At 34.9% G+C, this 22,062-nt stretch overlaps 2 protein-coding genes across 2 annotated transcripts; one reads left to right on the top strand and one right to left on the bottom strand.

Annotated features, from left to right (window-relative positions):
- Positions 1-218: 218 nt before the first annotated feature.
- Positions 219-8,264, bottom strand: mpi (mannose phosphate isomerase). Its single transcript, XM_051883110.1, is given in 10 exon segments — positions 219-2,720; positions 3,001-3,209; positions 4,144-4,317; positions 4,429-4,540; positions 4,542-4,609; positions 5,668-5,809; positions 5,914-6,114; positions 7,204-7,331; positions 7,658-7,730; positions 8,132-8,264. Coding segments are annotated over 9 exon segments (1,269 nt in total). The 5' UTR covers positions 7,674-7,730; positions 8,132-8,264; the 3' UTR covers positions 219-2,501.
- scamp2 (secretory carrier membrane protein 2) lies at positions 8,182-21,123 on the top strand. The gene is made up of 9 exons (XM_051883111.1): positions 8,182-8,334; positions 14,628-14,705; positions 14,915-14,989; positions 15,074-15,188; positions 16,350-16,478; positions 17,511-17,670; positions 17,909-18,010; positions 19,814-19,931; positions 20,007-21,123. Exons 1-9 carry the CDS (start codon positions 8,278-8,280, stop codon positions 20,151-20,153), a joined length of 981 nt encoding a protein of 326 aa, XP_051739071.1. The 5' UTR covers positions 8,182-8,277; the 3' UTR covers positions 20,154-21,123.
- Positions 21,124-22,062: the final 939 nt, after the last annotated feature.

The raw sequence follows: 22,062 nt of genomic DNA, 5'->3' as shown, positions 1-22,062 counted from the left end.
ATTGTTTTATGAAATTTTACTGTCATATCCTATATGAACTTCATCCAAGATGACACAGTATGACTGTGTAAAAGTAAACAAGATGATCCAATAAAGGACAATGTCAACAACCCTATAATTAACGCCCAGGCTGAATGATCAATGGGGAATGTAACCTTTGTCTGCGAACCCTGTTGCATAAGTTTAGGTCATAAAAACTGGTCAGAAGTGAGCAGGTGAAAGATTACAGAACCGTTATTTATTAGGGATTACAATTACATACAGAGTTCCTCTTATCAGACACATGCTCCATTACAGCTCAGAAAGTGCCATACATTCAATCATTCAGACTCTCACTTTAGCTGTCAAATGCATGCTTTGATCCCATTACACTTCAGAAGAATACAGCTGAAAAAATATAGAAATAATCCCGGAAACCAACAGGTTTGAGGTCAGGCTTCTGGTTTCACACATATGAATCTGAAGAGGGCACTAAAAATACAGTAAACAAACATCAGGTGCCAGTAATTCCCAGCATCCTTTGTGCTCTCCACACTTGTAGTGCAAATACAACTACAGCAATAAAACAACCACAGATCAAGCCGTACAGTCACTAATAAGGGAGAATAAAAATCGGTAACAAAGTTTCACATGTATGAAAACACTTTTTCAGGTTACAGGGTTTTTAAAATCAGTTGCACTGGTAATCAAATCACAAAACTTTTGCCTGTCACTTGAACTTGATCAATAAAACCCTAAATTGTTTTACCATGGAAGTTCTTCATGGAAGAGTATTGTCTGCAACAACGTTGTTCTTCAGCAGTAATACCATGAAAAAGGTCTAAAAACGTTAAAATTGGTCTCAAGTCTACGTTACCAGATTTTTATGTAAAAGTAAAATTGTTACTGTCCTCCATCTTGGTTTTATTTTACGTCCTTATGCAAAAGAAATCTCTAAAAGAACAAATTCAATTTTATAAAATGTTTATTATCTTGCAGCCAATAGCGAGTGATCATGCATCCGTGATCATGCGTTTAATTTATGCGTCAACATGAAATCACAACTGACCGTATTTACTTTCTTTAAAAGAGGCTATATGTAGAATTCAGAAACAATTGTTATTAGCGACACTGGTGGCCGTTAAGTGAACTGCAGCCAGCAATTTATTGCTCGTGCTCGTGCACACGTCACGTACAAGAGACTGAACGTGATTCAATGCCGCGATATACTCAGCGGGGATATGCTTATCGTTCATTGGTGTTGACGCAAATATAGTTATCGTTATAGTCAGCTTTATAGTTATAGTTCATGGCGTGAATGGGCTGAGAGGGACGTTTAGATGAATATGTAAACATGTGCGCACACTTTCCTCTCAAAACCAAAATAAACACAACAAAAATGACAGCGGTGACAAAGCAGTAGTTCAGAAAACAACCGATCATAGCGATGTGGATATGCTTGCACAAGCTCTGCAGTTAATCGTGTCGACAGATGATGAGGTAATTAAAATTACATTGTTATGATAATTTGATTATAAAGTATATCCGAGACTACAGACAGAGATCTGGCTTGACACACTGACATTACAGTACAGAATAAATCTTTTGGCATTATCAAGCATTCATTTCATGTACCATAGAACGGACGAGAGGCTGTCAGGAGCGCGCGTAACCGTCGCATCCTTTTGATTTTCCCGGCAAAAACGTCCCGAGTCCCTCACATAAAAATCAGTCTACAGGCTTTCATAGACGACCTAGGAAGATGGGGAAGGTGTCGTTTTTTAAGTTTCGTTGCATTCTGTTCACACATTGGCAATAAAACAGCGGAAATTCTTACATATAGCCCCTATAAGACGTTCCTGTTCTTTTTATTAATGATTAATCAGTGCGAGATATTTGAAAGAAAAAAAATGTTTTGTCTTCGTAATCTTTCATCACAATGTAACAGAATTTTTGCAGACATCACCAAAGTCGTGCGGACTACTGCATGTTGTTAGCCAATACCAAGTTAGCTATTGATTTAGGTTACTGTTGTAGGTAAAACATCCTTTCTAAAAACCCTACCAATAATTCATTTAATGCTGGTGGTTTAAACTCATTCTGAAACGCCCACTTTTCACCATCCAATCAAATCCCTTCCTGTTTTTTTCTGATTGAATACCCTGGTAATTATGTCACATTATTAAAGTAAAATGGTTGTGAACAGCGTTTCATGTTGACTTAAAGGAATTCATATACTTTTACATATTTCAAAAGAACATGCATGCAGAACCTTAATCATAATTCAAACCGTTTCATTATTTATATTTAGTTTTTTTTTTTTTTTTTTTTTTTGGTTAATTTTAACACTAAATGTCATCATAATAATCATTATTTCTGACTAAAGAGGGGTTTATTCATCATGCAAGTTTGTGATGAAGCCAAAAACATGGGAACTTGGTTTCTACTTGAACTTTGTTTCAGCGGTTGGTTTTGATTAGGACAGAACAGATGGACGCTGGACGTTTATGAACGGACGTCTCCTACAGTAAGCAGCAGGCTCTGAACATGGTCATGCCCGTCGATGATGTCACCTGTAACGAGACACTCTCGTTGGCTGAAATGAAGAGCACGGAGCCTCGTTTCAGAGTCATGTCAGAGAGGGCGGCAGCAGACGTGGCGGCGGCCTCTCCGTCAATAACCAACAGGATGCCGGCAGATTCCAGCGCGCTCACAGTGTACTGCCGCACTGAGGCGGGGATCTGAACAACAACACCAGGAAAATGAGCATAATATTACTATAATATTAATATTAGAGCTGCACAATTCTGGATAAATGAATGATTCAATGACTCCCTCATAAATACTTGTTTCATTACTGGATGAATCAGCATTTTTGAACAAAATGTTTTGAATGAATGATTCAATGACAAACACATTTTTTTAAACAGTCACTTGTCGCCACCTACTGGTGTAACAATGTAACTGCGTCAAGTTTCTGTAAATATTTTGAGGAAAAGACAACTCAGATGTGTGGCGCACCTGTATTCTCATGACGCTGAAGTCTGGCACAGGAGGGTCGTAGAGGTAGACACAGGGGTCGCTGTTGTCCCGCACGCAGGGGAAGATTTTGGCACTGACCGGAGCCGGGCTGTAATTCAACATCTCACACAGCGTGTCCACGTCAATGTATTTGGGAGTCAGTCCGGCACGTACAGTGTTATCAGAACATGCCATACACTCCACACAGTCTGCGGGATTCAGAGAATGGTTACACACGGAATACATAAATACTGAATAATATTATGCAAATGAATAAATATTAAGTGAATGATGAATAGATTTCACAAAAAGTATGACACAACCTACATGGAATAACTGAATATTAAATGAATATTATGAATTATTAAATGAACATTACATAATATATTTCACAAAAAAAGTACAACTACACATCCTAAATGGAATAAATTAATATTAATGAGTATTAAATGAATATTATGGATTATTAAATGAGTGTTAATAAACATAAACACAAAAAAGTACAACTAAACAACCTAATTGGAATAAATGATTATAAATGAATATTAATGAATTGATTTAACAAAAAGTTAAACTACACAACCAACATGGAATTAATATTAAATTAATATTATGGATTATTAAGTGAGTATTAATGAATATATTTCACAAAAAGTACAACTACACAACTTACATGGAATAAATGAATATTAAATGAATATTATTGATTATTAAGTGAATATTAATGAATATATTTAACAAAAAGTACAATTACACAATCTACATGGAATAAATTAATATTGAATGAATATTATGGATTATTAAGTGAATATTAATGAATATATTTCACGCAAAGTTCAATGACACAACCAATAAATGAATATTAATGAACATTAAATGAATACTAAGTGAATATTATCGAATATATACCACAAAAAGTACAACTAAATTAATATATGGAATAAATGAATATTAATAAACATTAAATTAATAGTGAATAAATATGTTTCACTAATATTACCTGCTTAAAGCATGATTTGCTAATATTATCTATTTAAATTTGTTCAAAATTGAGTTTTTTTAGACTTTACAAAGATATACCCTGGGTTTACCATGGTACATGTCCAAGATACATGTTTTATTAGTGATGTAGTGACATCTGACCTCCAGACAGATAGGCATGAGGCTCATTTGCCCCCAGAAACATGGCCTCCCCCGGCTGCAGCACAATACGGTTCAGGAAGTAAATGGAAAAGCATCCGATGTCCCCCGGATACTGGGAATGCAGCCGGAGCAGCAGTTCTCCATTACTTGCTGAGGTGTCTTTGCCTGCAGCCTCTGGAACAAAAGAACAGGTCAGACGAGTTTCATCATAATAGATCAAATAGATGCAACAGAGCCGGTCTTGAAGAGCACGTTAGTAATGAGCTGGCACAAGTTTCCTCTCACCTTCCTCTGAGATTCGTTTGACTAACATGTTGAGCTGATCCACAAACAGCTTCTTCTCACAGTTCATCATTCTGGTGAAACATTTCTTCAGAGCGAGAGACGTTCGGTCCAGGGTCTCCCACCGCGCTCTGGAGCTCCTCAGCAGCTTCATTACCGATCAGCGCACGGAACTCTGGGACATCTGAAAACCACACACCAGAGGAACATCCAGCTGGTCTCAGATCAGAAGCACAGACCTCTTTTATTAAATCACTATTTATAAGAGCAGCCAAGGCACTTCTATTGCGAAAAGTCACTCAAAATTGTTCATTTCTTAAATTTTGTATGGTTTGAACTAATATTGTATTGATGTTCTTAAATAAATAAATATATATTTAAATATATTTTATATATTTTTAAATATTTAATAATTTAAATTATATATTTTTATTGTATATTTGATTAGATTTATTTTTTTAAATATTAATATTCTTTATATTCTAATTTATATAATATATATATATATATTTAAATATTTTATTATTTTTTTAAATATTTAATTTAAATTATGTTTTATATTTTATATTTGATTAGATTTAATTTTTTAAATATTAATATAATTTATATTATAATTTATAATATATATATATAATATTTAAATATTCTATTTTTTTTTAAATATTTAATAATTTAAAATATATATTTTTTATTTTCAAATATTAATATCTGTATTTATATTACAATTTATAATTATAATAATTATAATTATATTAATATAATTATAATTAACAATTTATTATATTAATAAATATAATTAGTAAATTATATTACATTATAATAATTTATAATTTATGTTAATAAATATTAAAATAATCATCATTATTATTTATGATTTTATTCATTAATTTAAATAATGTTTGTTCTCTAAACTTAATGATCTTGCTTAGTAAATTTTTTTTTTTAGTACAATTTCCAAAAATGTTTGTGTATTTGTGTGGGAACAGCGAAGTACAAAACAAAATCATGTATAATATAGAGAAGCTAACAATGATTCAGTATCAGTGGTGAATAATGTATAAATAAATATTACACACTAAACTTCTGCAATATGACATATTTCCAGGTGTCGGGATATTCAATGACAAATACATAATAATAACAACAATGTAAATGGGGTGCAATTTTGAGTTAGACTATCACATATTTTATTATCTCCAGCTGAAAAACAGTGTTGTCTTGTTTAGTTCACTAAACACCCACTTTTGAGGAAGCCCAAGATTTCATCCATTGGCCGAAAGCCGCAGAGCCCTTCAAACTGAGTGAGTGCGATGGCCATCTCCGGTTTGTGGTTGTTGTCTGGGTAATGTTCAGGAAACTGCGCATGGAGTCTGGCAGCCAACTCCTGTCAGGTAACAACATTAAACATGCTAATCATTCTGTTTGTGGTAATACACCATTACTGTACCATAGTACTTTTTTAATAAGGGAAACTGTCTCCGATCTCACCCTGTTGGGATGCGCCTGGATGGACAGAGCCGTGTTGACGGACAGCACTTTAAAAAGGAAAGGGAGCTGCCCGTGGAATGTGTCCTTGACCTTTGACCCCAGGCACCCTGGGAAATCTGCAATCCACTGTCCCAGTGTCCTCTGGGATATCCTGTTGTCTTTGATAAGAGCGTCACCTTTGGGGTGAGCACCCATCCAAAGCTGGAAAGACAACAGAAAACAAAGATGGAATGATCAGAGATTTGTTTTGTTTCTTATTATTAAGTGCTCTTAAAAGTGCAGAGTTGCTGCAGAAGTAACACAACCAGAAATGAAGAAGTACACTGGGGGTCCTTTAAGAAGGTTATTTATACAACAATAAAACATCCGAACACATGCTGTGGCTTTATTAATAGGCTGCCACAAAGTGAATGTCAGGCTGACCTTTGAGCTGCTATTTTCAGAGACACTTGAGCTTGTTAAAGTGTGTTACACAATAAACACAAGCACAGGATGAAGAATGACTCTTTACAGAACTTCCACAATCATATTAAGAACTGTATAATACATGCTTTTTCAAATGAAGAAATATTAAGTTAACATATTGACATGGTCTCATTTTAAATGAGACAAAGAATGCAAAACTGAAGTAAAATAACAAATGACTGTTAGATAGGTAGGGAAAAAAGGGTTATTAAGTAATAACTTAAATAATATATTACACAATAATAATATTAATAATAATAGTGTGTGGTTCCATCGCACTCAAACAGTCTGAAAGTCTCTTTTGGCTGACAGGCTCTCAAAATTGAGTTATTATTATTATTATTATTACTGAAGCGTGTAAATTAATAATAATAATATCAATAATAATAATGTGTGGTTCCATCACACTCAACCAGTTTGAAAGTCTCTTTTGGCTGATGAGCTCTCAAAAGTGAGTTATTAATATTATTATTTTTATTGCAAGAGTGTATAATAACATTAATAACAACAATAATAATAATTATTATGCAGTTTGAAGGTCTCTACAGCTCTCTTTTGCTTTCTCAAACATGAGTGTTTTTTATTTTTATTACAGCACAGAAAATAATAATAGTAATGATAAAATTATTATTATTATTATTATTACCGGGCGAACTATACAAGGGTTTCATCCAGTTATCCATTGGGAAGATATATAAAAAAAAAAATTCATGATTTTTTTTAAATATTTCTGTTGTCTGAGAGTCTGGGTGGGGGTTCTTCTTGTGTCAGTAGGTTGTGACTCCCTGCTGTGATTTGGGTTTTTCGGGATGATCCATACTGTACCTCTGCGTAGGGTTTGGCCTCCTCTATGAGAGCCTGAGAGTCTCCACCGAGCACGAGCCGCGCCACCTCACTGTCCAGACCCACTTTACCCCAGGCGTAGTTCTGCACCACACAGCACAGTGGAAACACTGCGAAACAAGAGATACTGACATCTGACCGTGCTGTCAACTAAACCGAGTGTGCACACAAACGCGTGAAAGACGCTTTTCAAACACATTCATCTGATGGCATATGGATGAATGAATGGATGGATGTGAATCTCATTGATGAGAAACGCTTACACACTCAAATCCAGCATCAGACTGGATGCCGAACAACCGCACAAATAACTAATCCATCCGTACAAATCAACGATAACAACAACCAGTCCTGTTTTAACCTCAGGCATTTGCGCTGCTTGTGACTGAATGTTTTATAAAATAAAGAATGAAATGTGAAGTAAGATTAAACTGACCTTTCACTTCCGCCATGTCTGCGACGTTTACAGTCACGTCGGTGACGTCACAGCTCGACAACCAATCACGAGCCTGTAGATGTAAATAAATATTATTCATATTGTAAAATAAAATTAATGCACGTTTAATTTTAATTTTAAGTTAATACAAAAAAAAAGCAAAACCGTAAAATTACAAATGACCACAATTTAAAGAAATACAATACAGATCTTTCTAATAAAAAAAAGAGAAAATCTTGATACAATTTAATTAAGTGCTATTTTTTAATTGTTAATCGTTTTAAAAACTCGTTTATCGAGTTCCTTAAAAAAGAGGTGAAATCTAGGTTGAACATTTTGTTTGTGGATATATCGTTTTTAATGCAGAATATAAAAGTTTACCTCATAATAATTTTATTTTATTTTATTATTATTTTATTTTTTATTTTATTGAAGATAGAACAAATAAATACTAATAATCATAAAATTAACAACCGTCTTCGTCTTCTGATGACGTCGCAGGAAGATCTGCAGCGCATGCGCGTCACGCACTCACTACGGAAGTGCAGAGAGGAAACAGCAGTATTCGTAGCTCTGGTGCCGCTCAGTTTGGACTCTAAAGGCGGATAAAGCCCATTATAATGTCGGGATTTGACTCAAACCCGTTTGAAGAGACAGTCGACGTTAATCCTTTCCAGGTGAGAAACGCGCGGGCCACAGGAGAAGCGCTTCTGAGGGGTTAAAGCTGATGTTTAAGGGAGTTTCGCAGGGCTTGTGGTGGTGGTGATGATGATGGGAGTTTTGGGTCAGATGAGCTCGGTTCGGCCGTTGACGTGTCATGGTCGCTGATGCGGGTTGTTAGTTTGTTATTTGTCGCTGGTGAAGGGTGTGGATCCGCGCAGGTTTGATGACACGCTGAAGGCCAGAGAGCCACTCCTGTTAATGTCACAACAACGTAAAGCGCAATAACATTATAACTGCCTGAATGTGATACCGTGAGTCATACAGTGAGTGCGAGGCTCTGATCACCTGTGCACGACTGTTCATTCCTTCATGATCTCTAATGCGCCACATAATCTGTAATGCGTCAGACAAAACTCAGATTTCTGAATACATCTGATCAAGACATGCAGGGCTGTCATAATGCTGTGTCATTATTATTAACTGAAATAATGCATTTTCTTTATTGAGTGAAAACCACAAACATGACAAAGAGGTCAGGATCTCACAATGAGGTATTTGATAAAGTTCTATGTGTAATGCGTACATTTATATTATATATATATTGCATTTAGACACGAATTTTTGCTGCTTCTTTTTTTTTGCAGTTCACATCAGTAGCCATGCTGTGTGACAAATGCCTAATTATTAAATTAAAAACAAAATATGGCATGCACTATAACAATAAAAAATAGACATTATATATGCTACATTATATAATAATGATCCATTATTATTATTATTTTATTATATGCTAAGTTAACAGGTCAGTATTTCAACAGTATATTTGACAAATAACATGCAGTTTAAAATTTTGGGGTTAAAATGTAAATGGGTCAATGACAAGACGGGTCTTTTTTTTTTTTTTGTCCAAAGGCCTTAATAATAATAAAAAAACAGAGATATGACATCTAAAGTATGTAAGGTAGTACAACTAGATCTCTTTTATTGAATCCAAAAGGTTTTAATTATATTTTGCTACTTATAAAGGTATTTTAAAGATTTTGAAGTGTCAAAAGGTCATTCGGTTTGACCGTCCAAAGGCCAATACAGCCATTTCATTTGTGATTAAAATATCTTAAAATGTAATAAATGTATATATTTTTTATTCTGGCATGATTTTATAACATCATTTATCAAAATGGTATTAAATTTATGTGTAGAAGTCATTGCTTTGTTATGAGAAAAAATGTCCGGAAAAATGAATTTCATTGATGTCATTTGGAGTAACCAATATAAAGGGACCATTTTGGATCAAGTCATGCAGTCAATATCATGTGACAGGATGTGACATCATTCAGACACCTGCAAAGGACCACATGGTCGTGAAGCAAAGTAACTAACTCTCAACTATTTGAAAATTCATGTTTTCACTTGATCATACGCATGTCCCGAAACATCAGGTCATTCGGTACAACCGCTAAAAGCAGTTTTAATTGATTATAAAAACCACATAATCTCATTGTTAACACTTACTAAAACTTCAAAATTAATTATATCTCCATTATGTTTTTTTTTTTTTTTTAACTTTTAAAAACCTTATTCGTCAATGACCCACATAAATATGAATGCAAAGTGTGTATTTTAGGTGCCATTATTTACGTTTTTTCTTTTTCCAGTTCATTTCAGTAGCTTTACTGTGTGATAAATGCAATTTTTAATTAAAAAAAATATGGCATGCACTATAACAAAAATATACATTATATATGCTACATGCATTATAAATACATTATTATATGCTTAACAGGTCAGGATGTCGACAGAATATTTGACAAATAACATAAAATTTGGGTTAAAAATGTATGTAAATATGAATGCAAAAGGCAAAGTGTATATTTTTGGTCCATTTATTAACATTTTTTATTGTTTTTGCAGTTCATTTCAATAGTCTTGCTGTGTGACAAATGCATATTTATAAAAGTAAAAATATGGCGTGTCATTTCTCAATGAATTTGAGATTTTAATCGTAGTTTAAGTGTCACCTGCGGACTGATATTCTTACAGTCTGTTTGTCATCTGGCATCTTTGTTGTGTTTTCATTGTCTGGAGTCTGATATTGTTTTTTCCACCTCTAATGCCGCAGAATATTGAGTTATGCACAAAGCAAACATTCCTGCCAGATACTCCACCTCCGCCTCGACGGGAAACACAGATCGCTCGTCTGCTGGAACAGAATCATAATTCAGATTTAGTTATACATGCAGTGATTTGAGCTCTGCTGAGCTTGATGCTTTTGATTCATGAAAGTATCACTTTTCACTTTGTATATCATGTTTCATGAGGTGTGTATCATATTACCTGTTGATTGTTATGGCCAGAAGAGAATGTCTTTAGAGAAATCTGACAATTATTATTTTTGAATGGAATATTGCAGTATTTATTATAAACTGATGGACAGAATGAGTGAATTAGTGTGTAAGGATCAGTGCTTGGTTCCTCATTGTGGCCAGAGATGTCTGAAATATAATGGGATGTGTGTGACCTATTCACCTCTCTGTGATGATGATGATGATGATGTCACTGCGTATTGTAATTAAGGCATGTGACTCAATAAAACTTCAACCATACATCATGTAATAGAAGCATGTGACTCAATAAAACCCAATAAAACTTATACTTAAAATAAAAACATACATCATGTTTTCAATTGATCCATGAAGTACTGATGAAAAATATTATATTTATTATTATTAAATAATTGCATTTGTTATTTAAGCATATTATCATTTAATAATAATAATAGTAGTAGTAATAATAAATAAATAAATATATTTACTAGTGCTGTCAAAAGATTAATCGCGATTAATCGAATCCAAAGTAAAATAAGTTTGTTTACATGATGTGTGTACTGTATATAATTATGTATATATAATCTATCCATCCATCCATCCTCACAATTCTTATTTTTAAATTGAATATTGCAGTATTTATTATAAATGATTTATCTGTGCACATTATTATTTTTGTGTCAAAATATCATTTTTAATCAAAATAACTTACCCTCCCTCTTTCACCGACTTCTCTTCTCTGATGATGAGGGCGGGGCAGCCTGTCACTCACATGAGATCCACCAATAGCAAACCACAACCGTCCAATCAGTTCCCCACGGACAAAATCAAGACCCGCCCTACATTTGTTCTTGTTTGAGAAGCAGTTTCACTCAGCTATACGTCACAATAGGGAAGAAAAGACTTGAAACTTCCATTTCATGCCGACTTTAAGGTGCTAATGTTTCAGTTGTTACCCTTGGTTGATTTGCTGATCTGTAGTTGAGGTAACGAATATGGGTTAATCCTGAATAACTTGTCATTAACCAGCTAGTTGAACATCAGAGATCATTTTAGGTCTGATTCAGGAAATTAACGTGAACTTTCCTGCAATTCTACACATTTAAAGGTTAAGTGTAATAAAATACTAGTGTAATTTATTGTTAAAACACTCCCTGTCCAAGTTTAAAATGCAAAGACAAAAATTGTCAAGACATTTCATTTTGACTGACCAGTGATGGACGTTTTTGTGCTATTTCAGATTTTAGACCTTAATAATCTGAGTTTTGCTGATTGTTGGCTCTGCTGTGATCCTGTAAGACACACTTGTTTCTCATTGTGTGTCTGTTGTGTTGATCTAGGCCAAGGCCTGTGGGAATGAGAGCAGGTGTGTTTGTAAGGACAGACGGCAGAGACGTGCTCACATATACAAGTGCTCTTACATTTTTGTCGTTTAAAATGTTTCTGACGTCCATTCAGAATGAGAAGATTTCACAGCTTAGTTTCAATAAAATAACTCAATCGTTCTCCTTCTGAGGACAAAGGAAGTTCTCTGTATCTATTGTCTTTTGTGTCCCACACTGGGTAAATATTTAAGCTGCTTCCTGTAAAGTCCTGCTCTGACAGACTGATGCAATGCCACATGTGATTAAAGAGTGCTGGAGATTCACATTAATATTAAGTGAACGCTTGGGAGAAGAGTCTTCCAGATGAATCTATATCGACTTCAGACAAATGTTTGGATCATGTTGTTCTCATCTGCCTATATCAGAGAAGAACATGGGCAAACAACACTCACATTTTCATCATAACATGTACACATGAAGATGAAATGCCTCAATATATTTCCTGAGATGCCTGAATGGCTCGAGTCAGATCCGTGTCTGTGGCTGCTGTGGTTTGAAATGCTGAACTGATGGAGAGTGCGAGTGAAATAGTGTGTAAGGATCAGTGCTGATGTCAGGATTTTGGTTCCTCATTGCGGCCACAGAGATGTCTGAAATATAATGGGATGTGTGTGATCTATTCACCTCTGTGTGATGATGATGTCACTGCGTATTATAATTGAGGCATGTGACTCAATAAAACTTGTGACGCCCTCATATATCATGTTTTCAATCTGGCCACAAAAGTGAGTACACCCCTAAGTGAAAATGTCCAAATTGGGCCCAAAGTGTCAATATTTTGTGTGGCCACCATTATTTTCCAGCACTGCCTTAACCCTCTTGGGCATGGAGTTCACCAGAGCTTCACAGGTTGCCACTGGAGTCCTCTTCCACTCCTCCATGACGACATCACGGAGCTGGTGGATGTTAGAGACCTTGCGCTCCTCCACCTTCCGTTTGAGGATGCCCCACAGATGCTCAATAGGGTTTAGGTACCCTCAGCTTCTTTAGCAAGGCAGTGGTCGTCTTGGAGGTGTGTTTGGGGTCGTTATCATGTTGGAATACTGCCCTGCAGCCCAGTCTCCGAAGGGAGGGGATCATGCTCTGCTTCAGTATGTCACAGTACATGTTGGCATTCATGGTTCCCTCAATGAACTGTAGCTCCCCAATGCCGGCAGCACTCATGCAGCCCCAGACCATGACACTCCCACCACCATGCTTGACTGTAGGCAACACTTGTCTTTGTACTCCTCACCTGGTTGCCGCCACACACGCTTGACACCATCTGAACCAAATAAGTTTATCTTGGTCTCATCAGACCACAGGACATGGTTCCAGTAATCCATGTCCTTAGTCTGCTTGTCTTCAGCAAACTGTTTGCGGGCTTTCTTGTGCATCATCTTTAGAAGAGGCTCCCTTCTGGGACGACAGCCATGCAGACCAGTTTGATGCAGTGTGCGGCGTATGGTCTGAGCACTAACAGGCTGACCCCCCCACCCCTTCAACCTCTGCAGCAACGCTAGCAGCACTCATACGTCTATTTCCTAGACACAACCTCTGGATATGACGCTGAGCACATGCACTCAACTTCTTTGGTCGACCATGGCGAGGCCTGTTCTGAGTGGAACCTGTCCTGTTAAACCGCTGTATGGTCTTTGCCACCGTGCTGCAGCTCAGTTTCAGGGTCTTGGCAATCTTCTTATAGCCTACGCCATCTTTATGTAGAGCAACAACTCTTTTTTTTCAGATCCTCAGAGCGTTCTTTGCCATGAGGTGCCATGTTGAACTTCCAGTGACCAGTATGAGAGAGTGAGAGCGATAACACCAAATTTAACACACCTGCTCCCCATTCACACCTGAGACCTTGTAACACTAACAAGTCACATGATACCGGGGAGAGAAAATGGCTAATTGGGCCCAATTTGGACATTTTTACTTAGGGGTGTACTCACTTTTGTGGCCAGCGGTTTAGACATTAATGGCTGTGTGTTGAGTTATTTTGAGGGGACAGCAAATTTACACTGTTATACAAGCTGTACACTCACTACTTTGCACTGTAGCAAAGTGTAATTTCTTCAGTGTTGTCACATGAAAAGATATAATAAATTTTTACAAAAATGTGAGAGGTGTACTCATTTCTGTGAGGTACTGTATATATATAATTGAATGAACGTCATTTAAGCATATTATCATTTAATAATAATAATAAATATTTAGAATATAACACTAATATTATCATTTTACAGTATTATTATTATTATTATTATTGTTAAATTATAATATTCAGTTATTTAATATATTTCATGGACTATATATATATACACACACACACACACACACACACACACACAATTGGTCGCCAAGGCTGCATTTTACAGCAAAATCAGTAATATTGTGAAATATTATTACAATTTAAAATAGCTATTTCTATCTGAATTTATGTTAAACTGTAATTTATTCCTGTGATCAAAGCTGAATTTTCAGCATCATTACTCCAATCTTCAGTGTCAAATGATCCTTTAGAAATCATTCTATTATGCTGATTTGGTACAGTGTGTATTATAATAATTAATTAAAATTAGTATTACTTAATAATAATAGCATGTCCATCTCTTTCAGGATCCGTCTGTCACTCAGGTGACCAACTCTGGAATCGATCGCATTGAAAGTTTCAGTCCATTTCCTGATGGGAACTCGGTGAGTCTAATGAACATTATTTTAGTGGTTGTGTAAGACGAGTATCTTTAGCAGAGTTATGTGATTGTCCTCTGAACTCTAATGTAATAAAGCAATAAGCTTCCACTGATTTAAACAAGTATGACATACATGCACAGAAATGATACAAAAAAGTTTTGCATTTTATTATTCATCAATAAAATCCCAATAATGAGCTGTTTTTGTGTCAGGGAAGCACCATTCCAACCTCCAGCACCCCGTCTCAACCCGCTGTCCTGCAGCCCTCAGTGGATCCCAGTCCAAAGGTCAGCATCTCACACAAACACACATATGTGCCGAATCTCTGCGTGTCTTGAGAGGTTGTAACCGGCCCCTGTCTGTCTGCGCAGGCCACGGCTGCAGCTGCGCAGGCCAATCTGCTCAAACAGCAGGAGGAGCTGGAGAGGAAAGCCGCTGAGCTGGACCGACGAGAACAAGAGCTGCAGAGCCAAGGAGTGCCTACAGGTAACACACACTCCTCTGAGCCTGCAGTGGACATTACATTTGCATGAGATACAGTATCCACAATCAGGGCTTGAAATTAACACCCGCCAACCCGTCAAATACAGGTGTATTTCAGCAGTGGCGTGTATCGCAGTCACTCCTACTAGCCACTGTGGCAGGTTTAATTTTATGTATAATATGTGCATTTTTCATTTGTAGGCATCTGAAATAATAGATGTAAGTGTTGTATCGATACTGAAATATCTGAAACACTTCCAATACTCATTTTCCACAGAACAGACACACGATACCAGCTGCGCTTTCACCGTCAGCGAGTCGATACACAAACCCGTCTTCCGTCACTCACTCGTTTCATTTGCTTTGCATGAATATTGTTGGTGTTACAGGGCTTGAATTTCGGTTTGGGATTGCGCATAATTTTACTCATTCCTGCAGATTTTGTTCTCACACCCAAAGTATGCACACATAAAGCCACCTCTCAGTACTAAATTGAGTTCTTTTTCTGCTGCTTATTGCGCTTAAACAGTCAAATACACACAAAATAACATCAAAATGCCGGTCCTGGCGAGTATTCACATAAACACAGTCAGTCATGTTTTAAGTGAAAGTAAACAGTTGAGAAAGAAAACGGTTGTGTAACAGTATAATGGATCCGTGCGTCAGGTCTTAAAGTGACAGCAGCCTAATATACCTGCTGCCATATTATGAGATCATATTAAAAATATCTATATGGCAGTTTTTCTCCTTAGTATCGATGTCAAGATGCTGTGGCTGGTGAGCAAAAAAGTAAAAAAAATGTCAAGCCCTGCCCACAATGCAATGCGTCTGACTTCAAATTGCATTTTCAGTGTGATGAACAAACTACTAGTAATTGCAGCCACAATTTTCATGCTCTTGACACATAATTTGATCAGACTGCCACAAGTTAAGACATTACTTTATTTATACACGTTAACAGTAATAACCCTGTCACATGCTGCTTTTAATAATAATAGTATACAGTATATATAGTGCACAGTATGCTAGTATTTCCTTCTAAGTGTATTTGCATACATACAGGTGCATGAATCAACAGACGCATCTATAGCTCCTTTATTTGTTGTGACTGTTTGACAAGTTCCTGCTAAGCATTGTGGGATTTGGCCGTCTGTTTCTCCTCAGGCAAACAGAACAACTGGCCTCCTCTCCCCAAATTCTTTCCCATCAAGCCTTGCTTCTACCAGGACTTCTCTGAGGAGATCCCGCAGGAGCATCAGAGACTCTGCAAGATGATGTATTACCTGTGGATGTGTGAGTTTAACATCGTAACATCAAGCTTTTTCTTTTATTATTACATATAAATGCTTTTAGTTTGAATGATTCATCAGAGCACATTGTTCCAAGTACAGAAAAGTTTATTATTCATAATCTTTCATCAAAAAAATAAATATATAAATAAATGAAAAAATTTCTCATTTTATTTTCTTGTTGAATATAAAGCAGTTTTTTATTTATTATTAGTATTTATTACTATTTAGAATTAACCTTTATTTTTATGTCCAGTTTTCATTTTAATGTGCCTTTGTCGTGTTTATTAGTTTTTTTTTAAAAGATATTTCTAATTAGCTTTAATTTCTTTTATTTCAGTTTTAGAAAATTTTAGTATTTATTATTTTACATCAGTTAGTTATTTAAAATTTTCAGTTTTAAAGTTTTTAAATATTTAAGTGTTATATTTATATTTTATTTCTGTTATTAGTTTATTACTTTATTTTTACATTTTTTTTAATACTTTTTATTTAATACTTTAAGTTTTTTTTTTTTTTTACTATTTTACTAATTAGTTTTAACTAGTGCTGTCAAATCCATTAATCGCATCAAACATAATGTGTGTGTGTGTGTGTGTATATATTATTATATTTATTAATATTATATATGTGTGTTTCTGTGTATACACACATTTACATATATTACATATTACATATATTATTAACAAAATTTTATGTTAGATGCGAATAATCGATTTTACAGCACTAGTTTTACTAGTTGTATATCCAGCACTAGTTGTATATCCAATAATCTCAGAAATACATCAGATTAAGGAAGTAAATGCATTTCAGACTCACTGTAATACTTTTAACTTCTGTATTGTGATTGAAACGAGACATTCAGTGTCGAGCTGGAGTTTTTGGACTGAATGAATTTTATTAATCAGAATTTGATTGGATCAAACTGTGATGTTATTGTTTAATATTTTTGAAGTAAATGTGGTGAGTTTTAATTGAGCTGAACCCGTGTCAGGCATAGCTCTTGTTTGACGTGTGTGTGTGTGTGTGTGTGCAGGGCAGTGTGTGACGCTGTTTCTCAACGTTCTGGCCTGTCTGGCGTACTTCACCACTCACGCAGCAGCAGGCATGGACTTTGGCCTCTCCATTCTCTGGTTCATCCTTTTCACTCCATGCTCCTTCCTCTGCTGGTACAGGCCCGTCTATAAAGCCTTCAGGTGAGTCTCTGTCTCCTTCAGTATATAGTAAGTGTGTTCAAAAGACTGAACCACCCGTAAGACCTTCGTTCATCTTCAGAGCACAAATTAAGATATTTTTGATGAATACAATGTATCTAAAAATGTATCTTAAGAACTTAAGAACCCTGATGACGTCCTCGCTGAGAACAGAAGCTTATAGGATGTTGTCAGCTCATTTCTGTCCCTTCGGTGATTCATATATTTATTTCTCTTTCAGGTCGGACAGCTCCTTCAATTTCTTCTTCTTCTTCTTTGTTTTCTTCGCTCAAATCGTCGTGTCTGTGATTCAGAGCGTCGGCATTCCTTTATGGGGTAACAGGTAAGTGCGTTAATTTCTTTACAGTTTCATTCCAGATTAAAATAATTCACTAGTAGTTTTTGTTAAGGATCTCTATCACTATTGCTCATACTGAGGGTTAGCGAGTATTGAAGGAATATTTCACCCAAGAAATGAGGCAGACTAACCGTCTGTGAGCTGCACCGTTTGTCTTTTCTCCTCTGACAGATGCCTTTCTGACACTCAGCTCTCTCTTCCTGTCTCTTTGACGAGTGTCTCTTCCTGCACTAACGGTTTTCTGCTGCTGGACTTCCTTTAAAACTCTTGCTTCCTATCTGAAGTATGTCCTCTTGCACTTGAAACTTCTTGCTTTATCTTTTCCTCTTAAAGCAGCGCTTGTCAGCCTTTGCCCTGCTTCATTTCTCAGTAATCTTCCATTAATAAAATGACATTCTTTTTATTAGAATATTAATATGAGACTCTCTTGATTCTGACTGGTCAGTTGCAGCATTCTGAGATTTAAATATTTATGTATAATGAGGCTAAATTGTATAATTGATTACACAAGGGATTACCTGCATATCTGTGGCAGTTTCAATTTATAAACTAGAAGTTCTAACTAGTTTCCATTTAGTTTAGTTTTCATAAATATTCATAAATAAATTTGCTCAAATCAGTATTTCATTTGCATGTAATGTGAAAAATAGGCTATTGTAGAATATAGTTAGAAATATATAACATTTATTCTAAAATTGTTTTCTTTTTAAAAAAATATTTAGAATTTAATGAATATACATGTATATGAATGCAATAAAATGTAAAATACAATAGAAATAAAATATAATTTTTACATTTATATATATATATATATATATATATATATATATATATATATATTAAATATGTATGTATTAATGAAATTTGTATATTATGTATTTGTTTGATATATGCATTTAATTTTATAGAATATAATTCAATACTGAACAATTTTATGTATTTATATATATATATATATATATATATAGTAAAAATGAATGCAAAAAAGTATGCTTTGACTATTGTAGAATATAGTTAGAAATATATAACATTTGTTTTAGAATTTTCTTTTTAAAAAATATTTAGAATTTAATTAATATATATGTATATAAATGTAATAAAATGTGTTTATGCATATTTTATAGAAAACAATTAGAAACAAAAAATATACATTTTTAATTTATAATATATAAATAAATATATATACAATTTATATAAAATTATGTATTATTTAAATTTGTGTAATGTATTTGTTTGATTTATGCATTTAATTTTATAGAATATTGAACAATTTTATATATTTTATTTTTTTCTTTCTATATTTATTACTTTTTATATAAATAGTGTGTGTATATATATATATATATATATACTGTAAAAATGAATGCAAAAAAGCATCCATTGGCTATTGTAGAATATTGTTGGAAATATATAACATTTGTTTTAGAATTGTTTTCTTTTCATACAAATATATATATTTTAGAGAATACAATTAGAAATAAAAAATATAAATTTTTCAATTCATAATATATATAAATAAAATTTGTATATTATGTATTTGTTTGATATATGCATTTCATTTTATAGAATATAATTTAATATTGAATAATTTTATATATTTTTTTATATTTTATTTATTTATTATTTTTCTTTTTTTTTTTACAAATAGTCATATATATATATAATACTGTAAAAATGAATGCAAAAAAAGTATGCACAATTCTTTCATATGGACATATTTGTAGTAGCAAAGCATCATGTAGAAGGAACACCCATTCATTGGTTACTCTATGTTCCTTTTGATTCCAGCGGCTGGATTAATGCCATAACAGCGATGGGCAGTAATAAAGCAGTGGGCGTCATTATGATGGTGGTGGCGGCCTTCTTCACGACAGGTGCCGCGCTGTCTGTCGTTTTACTGAAAATGGTAAGTAGCTCAGAATTTTGGAGTGAAAATCTGTGGCTCTTTGGTTTGGATTCATGGGTCATTGGTGTTTTTCAGGTTCATTCCAACTACCGTCGCACTGGCGCCAGTTTTCAGAAGGCACAGCAGGAATTGTCCCAGGGCGTCCTTACAAACCGCACCTTCCAGAGCGCAGCCGCCAGTGCAGCCACCACAGCCGCCCAGAGCACTCTGCAGAGGAACTAGATCCAGGAAGCACCTCAAAGATCACAAGGTCATTGGCCTGGCGGTCCACGCAGAACCCAAAGCCCAGCTACGGTCCCAAACGTTGCCCTCGTTCACCTGCTTTGGTTCTGGATCTTGATTTGGTCCCAGTTTGGTCTTTAGACTGCAGAGGCACTACTTTCATGTTTTTTTTTTTTTGTTTGTTTGGAAACTGAAGGTATGAAGTTTAAAGTGTGTTTGTATATTTGTATGTATGCAGAAAATGTCCTGTATCCTTCTTGACCTCGGTTATGCTGTATATAAAGTAATTTAATGTCTCCCCATCTTCCATAGTGGTACAGGAGTGATCAATGTCCTTAAATTAAAAAAATGATCATGAAAGGATCTCAAACCCTTCTCACAGCAACGGTGAAGTCCAGTTATATGCATGTTTATGTCATGAGGGTTTATGCAGTTCTACTATAGTTAAAAAGCATGTGCTTTCATTCCTATAATCTAATTTGATTTTCTTTCCGCATTCCGTATTAGTGCCAAAAAATATGAGGATAATTAGAATCATTACCTCGGAATCTTGACGGACACAGAGAACATTACTATTATTGTCTTAATCGTAAGACTGAAGGTGGGATGTGATGTAGGTTTTTGCTTTGGGTTTGTTTCACGCAGCACGTGTCGGTAACCATGTAGATCATTGTTTTCCATGTGTATGGGCTTTTTAGGCTGCTGATTGTAAACAGTCGAATCAAAATAGTTTTACATAATACTAAATTTTACATGGTTGATTTTTTTTTTTAGCATTGGAAAGTCCTAGCTTTTGAAACAAACGTGTAAAAGGGTTTGCAGGAAAATGGTCCTGAAATGTATGTTAATACAAAATGCCACGTACCAGAAAGGGTTATATAATTTTGATGAGATGAGATCTTAAGATATTTTTCAACAGTTGTAAGTACTTAACTGAAGTTTGAGCAAATAAAATTTTTTCTGATTAACACATTTTGTCCGAGTCATATATGTTTATGGCATCAAAGCAACAAAATCAATAATCAGTCTATATCGTTTGTATTTTGAGCAGAATTCTCACTGTTAACAAACCCTGCATGTCACATGATATCAAGCGCAAGAAATTTCAATGTCCTTTAGTAGGTTGTAGATGTGCTAAAAAAAAGAGAAAACACAGATTGTCCGTTTTAATCAACATATTTGTGATCTACACAACAAAATAGTGCTCCTCTTCTAAATTTGATTTTCTAAAATGTGCAATCTAATAAATTACACTGAGTAAATCATGTAAATTCAATACACTTTTTTCAGTGTATGAAACAGCCATTTGACAACTCCCATGCTCTTTGTTTTAACCAGCGGTGTCCCACAGGGCTTTGTATTGGGTCCATTTTTGATTTGGCCACAACTTGCCTTTTATCCATCAATGATTTTTTTCGGAGCATAAAATCAGCATTGATGATTTGTGGAAAGCAATGAGCTGATGCAATTTACAATAAATAATAATTGCAGTCTTTTCAGTTTTTCTTCATTGACCTTATCAAACCCCAAATATAAGCAGTATGTTTTCCAGCGAAAACCAAATGCAAATACGGTCTTATTTAATAATGTAACAAAATAAACGTCATAGAGAATGTGACTAGCAATTATGTTCAACAGCACTCGAAAACAGGTTTGCTGTTGACTATTGACCCTCGTTTGTGAAGCAGTCCGGCGTAAAATGACGGCATGACAACAACACTCTACTACAACAACTCTTCCTCTTCTCTAAAGCAGCCCAACATGGCCTCGCCCCCTTTGTTGTGTGTTCTCGGGGGCGGGTTTATGTAAATTTGGGGGTTTGTGATGTCACCAACCCAGGAAGAAGCTTGTTGTAGCCCTTAAACAGCGAATTCTGTAAAAGAAAATATCTCCCTTTGCATTGAACTTT

Source organism: Ctenopharyngodon idella, chromosome 24 (assembly GCF_019924925.1).
Source record: "Ctenopharyngodon idella isolate HZGC_01 chromosome 24, HZGC01, whole genome shotgun sequence".
Lineage (NCBI taxonomy): Eukaryota > Metazoa > Chordata > Actinopteri > Cypriniformes > Xenocyprididae > Ctenopharyngodon > Ctenopharyngodon idella.
Note: the sequence above shows the minus strand (reverse complement) of the source record. Positions and strands in the feature narration are given on the sequence as shown.

Coding starts and splice junctions, on each gene's coding strand:
- scamp2 (XM_051883111.1), top strand. CDS start 8,278: ATGTCGGGATTTGACTCAAACCCGTTTGAAGAGACAGTCGACGTTAAT. Junction 14,706..14,914: donor CATTTCCTGATGGGAACTCG/GTGAGTCTAATG, acceptor TTTTTGTGTCAG/GGAAGCACCATTCCAACCTC. Junction 16,479..17,510: donor GATGTATTACCTGTGGATGT/GTGAGTTTAACA, acceptor GTGTGTGTGCAG/GGCAGTGTGTGACGCTGTTT.